General features: G+C 36.8%; 1 protein-coding gene across 4 annotated transcripts in view; it reads right to left on the minus strand.

The window, feature by feature from the left end:
* Positions 1–2,459, minus strand: part of HGF (hepatocyte growth factor) — a 71,372-nt gene extending 68,913 nt beyond the window's left edge. For 2 of the 4 annotated variants that reach the window (XM_057302896.2, XM_057302895.2), the window contains exon 1: positions 1,916–2,150. In XM_057302896.2, the coding sequence (XP_057158879.1) occupies positions 1,916–2,003 (88 nt within the window). In that variant the 5' untranslated portion in view covers positions 2,004–2,150. Of the gene's footprint in view, positions 1–1,915; positions 2,196–2,324 lie in introns of those variants that run through there. The other 2 variants (XM_003822742.6, XM_008976326.4) reach the window with 2 other exon arrangements.
* Positions 2,460–18,359: the final 15,900 nt, after the last annotated feature.

Below are 18,359 nucleotides of genomic sequence, written 5' to 3' on the forward strand. Positions count from 1 at the left end.
CTTTGATGACAATTTTAGAATTATCCACTTCAGGAATTATTCACAGCATATTTGTAATTCCCAACTGGACTCTCCTTGCCTGCCAGCACTCTTGGGCTGCATTCTGCCTGTACTCAGGAAACACAGTCATTTCTACATTAGGCAAAGTGAAATATAATTACAAATGTATGTCTCCTGCCAAAAGTTCATAATGCATGCCAAAAACAAATAGACACTGCCTATGGTTGATCTACTGTTTGGGTTTTCCACACTGCGTTCCCCTTGCGTTAGCACAGATGAATTCAGGTAACCAGATTCTACTTAAGAACAGTGACATTTTAATCTTTAAAAATGAAAACCCTCAAAATATTAGCCATTATTTCAATTTAAGCTCAAAATCCCCTAAACCAGCAGTCATCTGTGAAGCATTTTTTTTTCTTCTTCTTCTTGAGATGGAGTCTTGCTCCGTTCCCCAGGCTGAAGTGCGGTGACACAATCTCGGCTCACTGCAACCCCCACCTCCCAGGTTCAAGAGATTCTCCTGCCTCAGCCTCCCAAGTAGGTGGGACTGCAGGTGCCTGCCACCACGCCTGGCTAATTTTTTGTATTTTTAGTAGAGACAGGGTTTCACCGTGTTAGCTAGGATGGTCTCAATCTCCTGATCTTGTGATCTGCCCGCCTCGGCCTCCCAAAGTGCTGGGATTACAGGCGTGAGCCACCGCACCCGACCCTGTGAAGCGATTTTAACATGACACATGTCAAGCATGATAATCTGCTTGATTTGAACTCACTGCTTTTTGACTTCTTCAGAAATCTTACCTAAATGCTTTCAAAGTGACCCTTTCCAAACAGTGTCATTTTCCAAACGGGCCACTTCACAAAATAAAAGAAAACCAGGTGGGTTGAATGATTTTCCTTTGCATTTAGCAAATTCTTGAGTTTTTTAACCCTTGTACCATATCAAAAACTAGATCAGAGGTCTGATAAATGTCATATTTACCATCTCAAAAGATACAGCCAGTTCTCTTTTTTATATTGTAAAAAGGCCATGTCTCCATCTGGGCATTTGATCCCACTCTTTTATTCCCCTGTGCCTACCCTTGATATTCACTGCCTTCTCCCGTTGGCACCTCAGCCTCTACAATGATACAACAAAATACAGATGTTTCCTCTTGCCCTGATAACAAGAGAAACTTCCCAGAGCAGCAAACGAGATCTCTAAATCTCCAAGCAATATGAACTTTCAAGCAACTCCTCCCCAAACGGCAAATCCAAGGGAGAAAGTGGGAGACAGAGATGGGCAGTTCTGCAGCTTTAATCAAAGTCTCCGTGCACTGCAGTTTCAAAGGGCAGGCATCCGTACCCAGAAAGAATAAGATCTTTAAAAAGAGGCTTTCTCTTTCGTTTTTATGATATGCAAATACTCAGAGTTTATTCTGCCTCCTCAAAATGAAAACCTGTACAAAGTCGTAATTTGGCTCCACATGTTGACTAGGTGATGTGGAGTAGTGCATTATCATGAAAAATTGTTCTCTGGAAAAGGATGACTTCCTGCCGGACTGACCATCACTCTTGCCTCTTCAGACCAGACCCTCTCTTTAGCTTTAAACTTGTCCAAAGCAGCCAAGTTCAGCCAGTATTAGCACTTCCTCCCTATCTCATAATCCACAACTATTAGGCTAAGTGGGACGGGGCTTGGGTTGGAGGTGGAGGGGAGTTGAGGGAAAGTTAATTATCATTGTAAATGTTATTCAAACAACAACAAAAAAGAATGTCAAAAGAAAGCATAATGAGAGCTTTTAGAAACCTATACTACATACTGAGTTCAGAAAGGATGCTGGGAATAGGGTAAAAAGAGGGTGTTAAAAGGAATAGGGAAGGTTAGCAGGAGAGTTAAATACTAATACTAATAATGAAGAAGAAGAAGGGAACTAACCTGCATAGGGGATGGCGATGGGGAGCAGGAGGAGATGCAGGAGGACATGCTGCAGCAGCAGGGCTGGCAGGAGTTTGGTCACCCACATGGTGCTGCTGGACGGGCTGGCGGATCCCTCTGGAGGAGATGCCTGGGTGAAAGAATCCTGTTCGGAGTCAGTGCCTAAAAGAGCCAGTCGGCTCTGAGCTGCTTTTTATTGCGATGAGCTAAGTTTGTTGTGTGATTAACTGGAAAGATCTAGGTCTGAACTCCCTCTTACGGTAAGAAACTGTTTAACAACAGCCCTTTACTCTCTTCCAGCCCCCTCCTTTCCTCACTCGCCCCCCCTCAACAGCACCAAACAGATCCCTGCAACCCCCCCCCCCATTCCCCGCCTCCCCCCAGCCCCACGCTTAGGAAAGAAACTTACAAAGAAAAGGTCACCTGGCCTGAGGCCAGCTTCAATTTGGAAGCTGGAGCTCCAGATCCCAGTGGCTCCTATCCGAGTAAGGAAGGGAGGAGCAAGGCTGAGCCCAATGGCTAAATCAAGGCACAGGCAGGGGACCAATTCGCTCAATTTAAACAGGAAAATACATGTGTTTATATATCTATTTGGGAAAAGAGGAAGGGGAAGCAGCATAAGAAGAAAGCGAAGAGCTGTCTTTCAGCCAAATGTGCCCCAGCTCCTAATCTGTCTAGTTTTCCTGCTAGAGCAATTGAGGGATTCAAAACACTGACACAGGTTCTCTAGGGGTTTAGAGACCTGGGAGAGGTGGGAGGGGGGCCAGGGAGGAGAGCCCAGGCACGTCCAGCCCAGGTAGAAAGAGGTTAGTTAAGAAAAGGGTGTGGTATTGTGGGGCCAAAATAAGCAAGCAAAACAAAAGCACGCAGATTGTCAGATGAAAAAATTGCCCCTGCCCCATGGGCTCAGAGCAGGCAGCTTTTTTTTTCTCACAAACTGCCAAACTCACGAAATACCACACATTTACCCAAAGTATACAAAATAAACTTGTCTGATCTGACTTTTTAAGAGAAAGTCCAAGAAACAGTCATTGTCCATAGCCTGTCCCTGACAGGTAAATATGCCATGTGTACTTGTACAGGCACACACGTGCACACAACACATTCACACATGTTGGTGTGTACGTACGTATACACTGGTTAGGACTGACTTTCACCGGAAATCCCTCAAGCTGTTTGAATTCGTGAGTACTGAATATGCCTCTCTTTTCCAGCTTCATCTGCCTGTACACGACAGCCAGCTTCCCAAAGTGTAAGTGGAAAGATGAGGAGCTTGTATGGGCATGGGGGGACTCCTAGGTATCAAATCCTTGTGAGATCATTGCCCAGACCCCTCACTTGATTCAGAGAATTTGTCTTTGCACCCAGAGGTGGATGCTCTGGTAACTTTAAGCAAGAGCCTGCTTTATTTCTAATGGATGCTGAGGGATACTTGCCCCTGTGTCTCTCTGAGATGGATATTAGTAGAGAACAGTGCCCCTGTCCACAGAGGAAAAGAAAGCAGGCCAAATGTGGGAATGACTAGAGCGGTGTGTAGCTGTACAGAAGTGTTTGTGGGGCTGAATTAAACTCATCCACAGAACAGCCTTCCCTCCACATACCACCTTCATTTGTCCTCCAGCTCCCTTACCCCCACTTTCAGGGAAAAACAACCTGCCTGATAAGTCCCTGAGGTTGTGGGATATCTAGAGAAGCTAGGGATTAAGAGAATTCCTTTTGAGGGATCTATTTTATATGACCCGTTTCTATTGCTAATCCTTCTCTTTTATCATTTTCTTCTTACTTAAAAATCATTTGTCAGCCTCTCTCTGGTGTCCCCAGGATCCATTTTACTTTCTTTTTACTGTTCAGTAGACTTTTTGGGAAATCTCAGTTCAATGCATAGCCTGACCGTGACCCTGAATTGCTCCACTGCATCTCTTGTGCTTTATTAGGGTGTAGGGGCTCAGAAAAATGATACCCCAAATGAAGACCTCAGAATCAGCTCTCTCTGACCTTCTCCTGCTCTCCAGTCTCCGGCCCTTCATTCTCCCCCAAGGCGAGGCATAGAAACTAGAATCCCTCTTTCCCAAGGTGGCTCCTAGAAACCAGAACCCTTTTTCCCAAACCAGCCATAAAACCTAAGCATATCACTCTAACACCTCAACTTTCTGTGTGAAATCTGGCCATAAAGACATTATCTGACCTACCTTGTTTGATCGTAGCTCATAAGACCCCATTCCAAAGAAGGTCCTGCCCCATACCAGGAAGGAATGAGTACCGCACAGAGATACCAGGAAGAATCTCACCTTGCCAGGCGTCCCCACTCAGTCTGTTAGCATGAGATCATATTCCTTTTGTCCAGTTGTATTTCTCCACACCTGCCCACACTTTGTTGAACCTAAGCATAAAAATGGACAATTTCTTTTGTAACTTTGGGTCTTTGTTCTAAAGGCTCTCGGGTTGTGTAAAATTATGATCAAATAAATGTGTATGCCTTTTCTCCTATTGGTCTGCCTCTTGACAGTAATTTTTTTTTAGCAAACTTTCAGAGAACAATGGAAAAGTTTTCCCTTGGCCCAACAAGGGATTAAGGCTGTTTTTAAAAGAAGTTAGATTTTTCTGTAAGTAAATTCCTGTAGGTAAGGAAAGAAAAAGAACAGCGTTTCTATTTATTTTTTTCTCTCAGAAAAAAAAAAAACTAGAGTCAGGGTTGTAAATTATTGTTATAAGTTTGGAGCAAAATCCATCTGAGATAAGGGGTTCAGGACATTAGAAAACTGAATAAGCTTATTTATCAGGTCACACATTTTCATGACTTTTTTTACTGTCACATTAAATATGGTAAATACAACTTAAAACCTATATAATTTATATATTCATATTTCTTGACAAAAATTATTTGGTCTTTCTTTACTGAAATTGTTGCTAATATACACTGAGATCTTAATGTATGCTAAGCATCATATTACATACTATTGAAAATTATTTCATCCTTACAGTAAGTTTAAGATTATTAAAATTCTCATTTTATAGTTGAGGAAACATAGTAAGTTATTTTTATTCTTAAATAACTTGCCTAAGATCCCAAAGTAATATTCAAGTGTGAGATTCAGATTAGTCATACCCCATAGGATGGTATAAATTTTTTTAACCCCACGAGGAGAAGAATCACATGTTCCAGAGTATAATCACCAAAATAAGTCTGAGACTGGGTATATAGGAGATCCTCCATAATAATTTATAAAATAATACATAATTTTAAATCTCTCAAAACTATAAAGAAATACTCAAATGAAATTCTAATTATGCTATTAGTTTAGTCATTTTGATAACATATTCTTTGTTTTTTCTAAATCATGCAATGTTTTTTTCCCATCATCTACTGATTGCCTTACATAGGCATATATCATTTTATTGCCCTTCACTTTATTGTACTTCACAGATAATGTGTTTTTACAAATTAAGTTTTGTGGTGTCCTTGAATTGAGCAAGTCTGTTGGTGCCGTTTTTCCCACAGCATGTGCTCACTTTGTGTCTCCGTGTCACATTTTGGTAATTCTTGCAATATTTCAAATATTTCCTTATTATTTTACATGATGATCTGTGATCAGTGATCTTTGATGTTACTGCTATAATTGTTTTGGGCACCGCAAACCACAACCCAAACTTAATCCATTCATGTGTGTATTCTGACTACTCCACTGACGAGCTGTTCACCCGTCTCTCTCCCTCCCCTCAGGCTTCTCTATTTCCTAAAACACAACATTATTGAAATTAGGCCAATTGATAGCCCTGCAATGACCTCTAAGTGCTCAAGTGAAAGGAAGAGTTGCGCGTCTCTTCCTTGAAATCAAAAGCTAGAAATAAATTAAGCTTTTGGGGAAAGGCATGCCCAAAGATGAGTTAGGTCAAAAGCCAGTCCTCTTGCACCAGTTATCCGAGTTGCAAATGCAAAAGAAAAGTTCTTGAAGCAAGTTAGAAGTGCTACTCCAGTGAACACACAAATGATAAGAGAGCAGAGCAGCCTTATTGCTGATATGCAGAAAATTTGAGCAGTCTAGATAGAAGATCAAACCAGCTGCAATATTCCCTTAAGCCTTAAGCCAAAGCCACAGCAAGGCTCTGAACATCAAGCAAGACCCTCCATCAGCAAAAAGATTATCACTCACTGAAGGCTTATATGATCGTTAGCATTTTTTAACAGTAAAGTATTTTTAAGTTAAGGTATGGACATTTTTAAACATAATGCTGTTGCACACTTAATAGTCTGCTGTGTAACTTTTATATGCACTGGGAAACAAAAAAAAAATTCATGTAACTTGCTTTATTGCGATTTTTGCTTGATCACAGTGGTCTGAAACCAAACGAGCCATATCTCCAAGGTAAGCCAGTACTTCTTAAGTGTTAAACAGTTTGAATAAATCCCCAAAAAATTGTGTCTGAAAAGTTTTTGATAAAATAACTTGTAAAGAGATTACTTTAAGTACTGCAATTTATATAAATACTTAAATACTAGATGGATACTCATTACCCTATAATACCATTTTAAATCTGTCCTATGATTGAGGGTTCTAGTATCTCATGGATACTAGATGGATTTAATGGAAAAGCCTCTATTACTGTGCTCTTTAAAATGCTGCTGCTTTAACACAGTATCTTTCTTTGTCTTAAGCCCAGGTTTCTCCACAAGTGATGCTTGTAAGAACGTACGTGGGGAATAAGCTGACATGACCTTATGATCTGTAGATTACTAATGAGTTTTGTGTTATTGAACTGGTCATTTTGTTTACTAAACGCCTGTGATTACTAATGCGTTTTGTGTTCTTGAACTGTCATTTTGTTTATTAAATGCCTGTCACATGCCAGGTGCCATTCTGTTTCTGCTACCACTTGGATAGGCTCAGCTTAGTCATAGGCCTGCTTTCAAATCCCAGCTGAGTCACTTACTAAAACAATTACAAATTGAGGAAGCTAATTTATCGCCCTAATACCTCAGTTTCCCTATCACCAAAATGGGGCTGTATGTGTCAGGTGCTGTACTAAACACTTCATATGTGTTATCTCACTTGCCCTTACACCTTGCCTCAGGAAAAAAAAGGTACGTGTATCTAAGAGGTATATCTTATTATTGTCATTGACTTACAGGTAATGAAATCAGCATTTAGAGATGGTAACTTGGTTTAGGTTAAACTGTTAATGAAATGTGATTTCAAGACACCAGCTATCCAGGTATCAAATCACTGCCATCAAACACTATGCCACATTGAAAGAGATCCAGATTAAGAAATTTCCAGCATTCCTTCTCCCTTTAAAATTAGATTATTCTACTTATCTGAATTCTTTAGTAGCCACTATACTTCTATATAATTCTTACCTTCCAAACCTATGAAGGAAGCACTTGTGTAATCTTTGGTATTGCTTACTTTTCCTTCAAAACCAGATATTCTCATTGTTTTCCTGTTTGTTGATTCTACCCTCTAACTGGTCATTTTTTATCTTTAGACCTTGCCACTGAATATGTTGACTACCTTTAATGTAGGAAATATTACAAAATACGTTACAATTTGAATCAGACAAAAACCACTTCAAACACATGAAGCAGAAACTAAAATCTATATGACACAAGCAAGCATGATGACATATTTATTTGCAAAATTATTGAAGAGTGGGTACAACATCCATGCAGACACCTAGACCTGTGATGTCTAATATAGTAGCTATAAGCCACATGTTCCTATATATATTTGAAATTAAATTAATTAAAACTAAACTTTCTCTGTTGTGTTTAGTAATCACATATGAGTGGTTGGTGGCTCCCACAGTAGATAATGCAGATACAGAATATGTCCATCATTGCAGAAAGCTATATTAGATAATGTTGATCTAGTCTAAGATGATTGGTGTAAATGTACTCTAAATGTGATTATGGGCAAAGCAAGATAATGACTATTAAAGGCATAATTTTAAAAGATACTAAAAAGTTATCTGTATGTTGGTGGCACTTTAGTTTGAAACCCCCCTTTCTTTCTACTAGTATTTTGCAGTAGTATATTATGAACAAGGATAACACGACCTTGATTACTTTGTCTTTTGAACATAAGGTAACAATGACTGAAGATAGCTCCTTGTTCAGAGAGTATGCCAAGCACATACCACAGACACAAGCCCAGAGAAAATGGTTAAAGAAAAGTGTTTTAAAATAGTTCTAACAAAACACCTGTCTACTAAGGAATGTGATGCAATCTATAGAGTCAAGTATAGAGTCTGTGGGAATTTGGTGAGTCTTTGTCCATTACATAATAAAAATAACCTAATTGAAAGCAACTGACAGGACTTTAGTGCACATTATAGACTTAATGTAAAGGTTTTATTTTTATTAATTCATCATTGATTAACCACTAAAAGGAGTCTAATGGTTACTCAGTCAAATCATAGTCTCAACCACTCACCCGGGACTTTGCCACACTCCCAGGAAATCTGTTGCAGAATTTGTGGTGAGACCACAAAGCAACATCCAGGAAAATGACAGTAACAGTTAAAGTACATCATCACAGGGTAGGAATTGTCATGTGTGTAAAAATAGCAGGGTTATTTTTTTCCTGTAGAAATATGCCATATATACTTAAACAGCATTTTTATATTGTTCACTATGACTATAAATAATAGCAGAGTACATATTAAAAGAAATTCTTCTCAAACAGAAAAGACTGTCATGACTTGAGCTGTGTTTTGCCTTCTGGGAGTAAAGAGAGGATAGGTGTTGAGAACACCAGGAAATCTGAGCTAAAACTAAACTCTGATGCTGCATTTTCAGTTTTCTTTTCTGAGCCACGAGGGGCCATTTTCTGAATCCAGGGGGCCTAGTTAACTAACACTCATCACCTTGTGCTTAGAGGCCAGCTTTTATGTATTTCCAGGTGTTGGCTGCTTTGTTAAATCTGAAGTGCCCCCAAACTTATAAAGCCCAAGCACTCCACACCTGGTATGTTGGACACTGGCATATTAGTAAAATGCATGAATTGGAGGAATCTATTTCTTTTTTCCCAGTTTAGAATCCAACCATGATAAAATCATTAGTGTAAGAACATGGGAATATTCACAATAAGGTACATTTCAAAATAACTGTTTAATCCATTTATTTTGCATCTTAAAAGCCATGTAATAAAATTGAGGTTTCCCTTTTACTATATGTACATGTTGCATGTTTATTGTGGTCCTGGGGATATCTGAGGGCGATTCCACTTACCAGGTGGCACTCAATACCAGGAATTACATTTCAACCCTGGGAGGAAAAGACTCCACCTGGTGGAGCATTGCTTTTTTTTTCTGTACGGGGCCGAGGGTTGGGGGGCGGTGTTTGTTTCTTTATAATATACTATTCTGTACACCAGTCATCTGGTGCATTGGCCCTTCTTAGAAATTACTTAAAGAGTTATTTAGCTAACGCTGTGATAGCATGGCCCCATATGATACATTAATCTTGCAACATTTTTTAAATGACTGAATTTATATCTAGTTTATCCTTAATAAGATAGTATGCTTTAAGTTTTTTAAGAAGCTTCTACTTAAATTCCTAAACTATGAGCCTGGGAATCCTCATTCTAAATGGGAGGGTTCTTGGCAGACTTCTTACCATTTTCAAGTTTGTGAGGATTTGCAGTTACTGGACTTCTGGAGACTTGATAGAGCTAAGGGACTATCAAATCCACCAGAAACATTGCTTTTTCTAGCCAAGGAACAAAGGATGTGAGGAGGCAAATTCATAGTTCCTGAAATTTTCTATATTCTTTATTTAATCTTGTTTTATTTATATGTTTTTACAACTCACAATAGTGAATATAGCAAAATTATGGAAAATGGCAAGTGTAAAGGACAGATGAAGTATGTTGCCCAATGCTTTAATCTAGTCCTGAATGAAGGGACTAGAAGGGAGAAACATCTCTAGAATGAACCTAGTCTCCTCATGCTGCAACTCCAAAACAGAATTATGCCTTGCATACTGAGTAAGTGATGACATTCAGCAGAACACCCACTATGGAGAGCACCAGATTATAGCTGTCCTTAAACTGCTTGTTTGCTTTGCCCTGATAAAAGAAAAAATGTTCATAGAGTTTTCTAAGTCTCTTTTGTGTGGTTAGTTTATTTGCTTGTTGTATGTGAATAAGAAAGATTACATATGGCCTTCTCTTTTAAGAGTTAAGTAAGAGAATTCTCTTTTTCAGCTATCTCCGTCCAGCCCCAAAATGATGTATTTATCCTAGCATTTCTCACATTTAAAGGTGCACTAATGTTTTTCTATAGTTTTTTTTTTTTCTGTCACTTTCCTAAGAGACAATCTTTTATCTCTCCAAAGTGCTATTACATCTTATGGTTATTTAGCCATTGTCCCAAATATTACTTACCAGAAAAAAACTTCGTGTCTTGTTTAATTTTTAATTCAGGATTTCTGTACAATATATAGCTTGAATACCCTACCAATTAACATTTCTTGTTAGGGATTTATTTATTTTCTTCCTAATGTACACAATGAGATAACACAGTGTAGACCAGCTGGTTGAAGTCTTTATTATACCACTTACTAACTGAGAAAACCTGGACAAATTATTTTACTGTATTCATTTGCAAAATGATTATAATAAGAGTTGTAGCAGTTATTTACACTTAAATGTATTACATGTGAATTATAGTGATGATTAGAGAATAAACATGCAAAACACAGATGACATATTTAGGAACACAATACAATTTTATTACTAGTCTTATTAATACTGAAACATTTAAGATAGTCTTTGAGTCATTTAATATCTCAAACAGAAAATACCTAAATTAAAATGCAGAGTGAAAGCATGATCTTGGCATAATGATATTAGGGAATGCCTTAGTGTTTAACAATTATTTAATCCAAAGTATCTGTTAATATTTTACAATCAGTTTTAAGTGAAACTAAACATGAATTTAAGTTTGCTGCAGGCATCCATGTGTTAACTAATGCAGGAAAGCAGAAGAAGCCACATAATTCCATGTTATAAAATATTGCTAGTAAAAAATTATATTTAAGTAAAATAATTTGGTATTTTAAAATATAAGAAGTTTTGAGCATACTTAACTTTGCATTGGCATCATTTCTTGATAAATGTCATTAAAATAATTTTCTTGAAGTTCCGTAAGGGGTATACAGCACCCAGGAACTCACAGCATTTGTGTTTTGTACCATTAAATCAGTAAAAAGAGAATAAATACCATCATCCTCTGTCCAAAAAATTCTTATTGACTCAGCTTCTCAATTTTATTAATAAAATGTTAACTGAATTTTCCTATTTCCAAAGAACTCAAGCTAGCCACTGATTCTATTATTAGAGTACATGATTGACTATATATTGTCCACCTTCTGAGTTAGAGCCTATAGCAGTGTCTGGCATATCTTAGTGACTACCAAAAGGTATTTAGCAGTCACTAAGTAGGCTTTAATTGTTTTCACCTAATATATGCAAAGTATTTGATATTTTCATTCAAACAATATTGCAAGGCCGACACAGTGGCTCATACCTGTAATCCCGGCACTTTGGGAGGCCAAGGTGGGTGGATTATTTGAGTCCAGGAGTTTGAGACCAGCCTGGACAACTTCGTAAAACCTCATTTCTACAGAAAAATACAAAAATTAGACAGGCGTGGTGGTACGCATCTGTGATCCCAACTACTCAGAAGGCTGAGGTAGGAGTGTCTGAGCCCAGGAGGTTGAGGCTGCAGTGAGCCATGAATCACACCACTGCACTCCAACCTGGGCGACAGAGTGAGACCCTGTCTCAAAAAAAAAAAAAAGATAATAGTAAATTCACTGTTTAATTCCTTTCACACAGACACATATACACAGACACACATCTGTATATACATGCATACGTACACACACACTCACAAGAATGCATAAGTAAAATCTGTTCATCAAAACCACCGTGAATTACTCCAAGTCAGTTTACCACTTAGACTGCTAGATTTATAAGTGACTCAAGGTCTGTCGATTTGCAATAATAGAAATTGAAACTGAGAGCAGAGTTCTACTTTTCCAGCTGTCAAAGATTCCCATTCTCTGATACATATCTTTATATATAATTTAAAGACAAAACCTAAGATCTACGCCTATTGGCATTGTATTGAGATTGTGTTAAGCTCTAATAAATGGCATTCTAAATAGTATATGATTTGTAATAGCAAAAATTATGAGCAATATATTCACATGTATTGACACTAGAATGTATTTTTCATAATTGTAACACCATTCATTAATACATTTATAAGTACATACTTTTAAGTTCTTTTTGAAACATTTATTTTTAGAGACGGAGTCTTGCTATGTTACCCAGGCTGGAGTACAGTAGCTATTCACAGCCACCATCTTGGCACACTACAGCCTCAAACTCCTGGGCTCAAGCAATCCTCCTGCCTTTGCCTCCAGAGAGCTGGGACTACATGCGCCTGCCACCTCACCCAGCAGTTTATAAGTTCTAAACGGAATCTTCCAATTTTTGACTTGAAATAATTATATCTTAATTAGATATTACTGTTTCAAAAACAAGTCATGTGCATTTATGTACAAGAGATGTCTATTTCCGTAAACCTAAAAGCCCTTTTCTTATGTCATCTTTATTGCTTTATACATCTTTCTATTTATTCATTGATTAAAAACATTTATGAAGTATTTTCTAAGTGCTAAAGATACCATAGTGATTTTATATGTTGTGGTAGGCAGAATAATGTTTCCCAAAGATGTCCATGTCCTAATCCCTAGAAGTAGTGATAACCTTACATAGCAAAAGGGACTTTGTATATGTGGTTGAGGTTAAGAACTTTGAGATGGGAGATTATCTTGGTTTATCCAGGTAGGTCCATCATATATGAATACTTTAAGTCAGAGAACCTTTCCCAGCTGTGCTCAGAGAGAGCTGTGCTGTCTGAATAATGGTGCTGATTTTGAAGATGGAGAAAGGGGGCCAGAAGATAAGAAATATGGGCAGCCTCTAGAAGCTGAAAAAGTTAAGGAAACACATTCTCCCCTAGAGCCACCAGAAATGAACACTGCCCTGCTGTCACCTTGATTTTATCCCAGTGAGATGCATATCAGTCTTTGGAGGTACACTAACAAGGAATACAGTTGTGCTGCTGTAAAACCAACATTTTTTGTTTGTTTTTGTTTTTGTTTTTTTGTAAATTGTTATATCAGCAATTAATACCTACTGTCTTCTAGGTATGTTTTACTTCTCTGAATGTTTTGTAAACTCTTTAAAGATAGTAATTAAGTCTTATAGTTCATTATATCTTTCCATATTACCTATTTCTATGCTTTGCACTTAGTATTAAAGGAAATCTCTGAATGATTGATATAATAAGGAAAGTTTGTTTTTTAAGAAACTATTTGTATTGATTAGGTTACAATGATAATCTTAACCTCACAGTGGTTTTTGCCTTACCCTGTGCAATGATGCATTAACTGATCTTTAAGAGAAACATTTTGCAATGTGGTGTTTATTCAAGTAATCAGGAGAAAGCACAAATATTACACTTGACTTTGCAGGAAGATTGGCAAACAATAGTGCTGTTTTGAAAGACAGAGATCTGTATCTTTGAAAAGGGAAGTGGCAAAACTGTCTTTTCCTTTATCTATTCAGATTCCTTAGGAAGGAGGATTTTACAACTAGTATTATCCTTGTTGGAGACTCCTTTATATGGCTGGCACTCCTCCAGTCCAAGTTTATCTGATACCCTAACGCTTCCTGGAGCCTCCTCTGGGATGTAGATCCAAAGTTTTTGTGCCAAATGTAACTGAAAACATTTGATGTAGCAGTGCAGAAACCTGCCAAATAATTTATTAGGAAGAAGCAGAAAAATAGTTACAGAAATTGCACAAAGTTTGTCAAACAGATGATTCTTGCTAAAAATCCTGGCCACACCCTCTAGAACTTATGGGTGTAAAGTAGGTAATTGAAAATATTTTTATTCCCGCCCCTCTTACCTTTTTAGCTCATTTACTACACCTTGGATGACTCTTGTATTTACATATCTTATTACATACATAAATCATGTGTTAAAACCCACTCTAATTCTTGCACCTGCTGGGAAATGACATTAATAACCATTGAGTGCCCCATGTACTAATAGATATGAAATCATTCAGAGAAATAGGAGACGGCTTCCCCACCTGAAGGGGAAATTGTCTTCTACCAATAGGCCTAACAATAATAACCTGAGTAGAGCCACTAGAGATTTTATATAATATATATTTAAAGTTATTTCATGTATTTTTATACTTAATTTTGTATTTCCATTCTTTGTACTGTATTTCTTGTAAATTTTTTGACTCAGTAACTAGAACTCAGTTTATTCTTTTGTTCCTTTTTGCTCAGTTATTATAATCTTTGGTGACCAAAACACTAGTATATGGCAAAACTGAGACTGGAACCCAAACATTCTGCTTCTGGAACCTATTCTGTTATCCTTTAGAAAAAAGGACAAAAATAAGGCACAGCAGTCTAGGGAAAGAAGATAGGGATTTTCCTCTCAGTTGAACTTGAATGTAATGTAGAAACTGGGGAGAAATCTATCCATTAGTAATAAAACTGATTTCTCTCCATCGGTAGGTGACACCATGCGTAAGTCAATTGTTGCAATCATTACTCAGGACTGCCCTATTCCCCACATGCATTGATCTATAATCCCTTTCCATTTTTTTCGAACACTATTAGTTGTTACAAGTTTTTCTGATATCGAAATGAATTATTGATGCTAACATTCTAGCTTTACCCATTGCTGCTAACAACACTTCAACTACTAGTCATTTACCCTCTCTTACTTCTTCAAAGACAGTCATTCTTGGCAGTTCTATAACTAAGCCGTTGTATGTTTAGAAAATGCTCCTTCACGTTGATCTGAAATCTACCACCTTATAATGTTCATGTATTTGGTTGTGATACTGCTTTCCAGAGCCAAAGAAAATAAGACTGCTCTCTTTAGAATACGTAAAGATGTGTAGTGCTTCATAGGAGGCACCCTACTCCAGTCCTTTCAATATTCTTTCTCAGCTGTTATGTTCAAATGTCCTTTTAAATCACTAGGTCCAGAAGAGAATAGAACATGATAAACATGATCCACTCCATGCAGAATGCAGCTCTGATTACCTCTATTCATGAGCTAAAAACCAAAGAAATATCAATTAGATTCAATTATTATAACACAGAACCTGCCATCTATTGACAGGCTATTATATGTCCAAAACTGGGAAAGAACTTCATATAACACCGTATCATTTAATCCTCATAACAACTCCCTAAGGTGGGTACTTTGGGGAGCAAGGCATACTATTTCTATCCAGATGCAATTTTTCTTTCTCCACATTTTGTTCACCGTGGTCTCTCAGTGCCCACTCAGTATCACTTCTTCAGGCAGGCTTGTGAAACTTCTCTTGCATGCTTTGTGGATATTTAGGAACAATAAAATATAAAATGTACATAAATATATTTTATAGCAGTATTAAAATGATGTAGTAAAACCATTCTCACATAATAAATCCTCATAAATGCAGTTATTTAAAAGTGTTATTTTCTCATGTAATCCGTTCTTTAACTCATGCTTATAAGGTTATGTCAGCTCAAATAGTTACATATGATTTGATTATGTAATATTAACAGGTAAACATTTGGTCATAGAATTTTTAGCTGTTTGTCAAAACTGAAATCCACAATAATTAGGAAAAAATCATTAAGAGAAAGCTGTTTGGAACATAAAAATTCAAGCAACCATAACAAAAGTATCCATAAATCACAAAAATAAGCCTATGAGAAATTTATCCAGATTTAAAGACAAAGATCATTGTTTTTCAACTGGAATAAAATTTAATTATAATACCATAGGATCAAGAGTCACTGTCCAATAATGTGTTTTAAATTAACTAAATGACACCTTACCCTCTTTTTATATCTACTCCAGGAAACCCTGATCTTTATAGTTCACAAAAATATAAACATACTTGTCAGACCTCACTAAATTTATTAAGATCTGGCAGAATGCCTATGCAAAAAAATATGTTTCAGAAGGAAGTTTAAAATGAGTAAGAAAAATAACCTCTTGAAGTCAACCAGCAGAGCAAAGCAGGTTGCAGCTAACTAGTGAAATAATGAGTTCCTTTAGTACTTATCTATCATATACTAACCATTTCATTTTTTAAACAAACTTCTAAAACAGATTTGCTGCACCCTGAGTTCTGTTCACTTTGGCAGTAATAAAAATTTCACTGAGATAAATCTGTGTCATGAAAATGAGAGAAAAAGATGAAAAACATTAAATATGTGATGCTATCACCTACACTGATACTTTAAATTTGTTTTCACCTGTGTCTTGAATTTATATAGTCCTTGGTTAATCACCTCTGTATTATGCTGGCTTGGCCAACATTAGGCATAAGACAGGGAACCATGGTTACTTCAAAATAAGTAATAAAAGAATAGATAAGAAGTCTTTCAAAATATTCGTAGAAATAAAATGCATTTGAATCACCATTTATTTCCTTATTTTGTATGCTGACTGATTAGCATTTTATTTTCCCTTAAGAAATTAAGAATATTTAATGAAAAATACACACATATAAATATATGTTTGTATATTCAAGCTATGTGCAGAGAAAAATAGTAAATTCACAAATATTCTTTAAAATAATTGAGCATTTTAGTGTCATTATTCTTAAAGGGTCACCTCCCCAAAATTGTATTTCCTTTTATTTCTAAATATTTTAATGTTTAAATATTAAATAATTTGTTAAGAATTTCTGGTGGGGTAACACTTTTCAAAGACAAATTTCTTTTTTTTTTTTAAGTTTTCTTTTATTATTATACTTTAAGTTTTAGGGTACATGTGCACATTGTGCAGGTTAGTTACATATGTATACATGTGCCATGCTGGTGCGCTGCACCCACTGACTGGTCATCTAGCATTAGGTATACTCTCAATGCTGTCCCTTCCCCCTCCCCCCACCCCACAACAGTCCCCAGAGTGTGATATTCCCCTTCCTGTGTCCATGTGATCTCATTGTTCAATTCTCACCTATGAGTGAGAATATGCGGTGTTTGGTTTTTTGTTCTTGCGATGGTTTACTGAGAATGATGATTTCCAATTTCATCCATGTCCCTACAAAGGACATGAACTCATCATTTTTTATGGCTGCATAGTATTCCATGGTGTGTATATGTGCCCCATTTTCTTAATCCAGTCTATCATTGTTGGACATTTGGGTTGGTTCCAAGTCTTTGCTATTGTGAATAATGCTGCAATAAACATACGTGTGCATGTGTCTTTATAGCAGCATGATTTATAGTCCTTTGGGTATATACCCAGTAATGGGATGGCTGGGTCAAATGGTATTTCTAGTTCTAGATCCCTGAGGAATCGCCACACTGACTTCCACAAGGGTTGAACTAGTTTACAGTCCCACCAACAGTGTAAAAGTGTTCCTATTTGTCCACATCCTCTCCAGCACCTGTTGTTTCCTGACTTTTTAATGATTGCCATTCTAACTGGTGTGAGATGGTATCTCATTGTGGTTTTGATTTGCATTTCTCTGATGGCCAGTGATGATGAGCATTTTTTCATGTGTTTTTTGGCTGCATAAAAGTCTTCTTTTGAGAAGTGTCTGTTCATGTCCTTCACCCACTTTTTGATGGGGTTGTTTGTTTTTTTCTTGTAAATTTGTTTGAGTTCATTGTAGATTCTGGATATTAGCCCTTTGTCAGATGAGTAGGTTGCGAAAATTTTCTCCCATTTTGTAGGTTGCCTGTTCACTCTGATGGTAGTTTCTTTTGCTGTGCAGAAGCTCTTTAGTTTAATTAGATCCCATCTGTCAATTTTGTCTTTTGTTGCCATTGCTTTTGGTGTTTTAGACATGAAGTCCTTGCCCATGCCTATGTCCTGAATCGTAATGCCTAGGTTTTCTTCTAGGTTTTTTATGGTTTTAGGTCTGATGTTTAAGTCTTTAATCCATCTTGAATTGATTTTTGTATAAGGTGTAAGGAAGGGATCCAGTTTCAGCTTTCTACATATGGCTAGCCAGTTTTCCCAGCACCATTTATTAAATAGGGAATCCTTTCCCCATTGCTTGTTTTTCTCAGGTTTGTCAAAGACAAATTTCTTAAAATTTAATGATTCAGTATTTTTAAGAATAAAATAATTTTTTCAATATCATATAAATTATGCCAAAGGTTCACTAATGTGGTCCATTAAATGTGTTCATAATTAACCTAATTTTCTGCTACTGTGGTTAAAAATGTTTATAGGATCTAGTCCTGAAAACACGACATGTAAATTTGCATAAGTTACTGCAATTTAAACTGATTGTTGCTAATTACAAAGGAAAATGACTTCAGAAAACAATAGAGTTTCTTTATAAATTCCTTATTTTGCTTTAATTCTGGCAATAAAAACAAAA

The sequence above is a fragment of the Pan paniscus genome, chromosome 6 (genome assembly GCF_029289425.2).
Source record: "Pan paniscus chromosome 6, NHGRI_mPanPan1-v2.0_pri, whole genome shotgun sequence".
NCBI classification, from domain to species: Eukaryota; Metazoa; Chordata; class Mammalia; order Primates; family Hominidae; genus Pan; species Pan paniscus.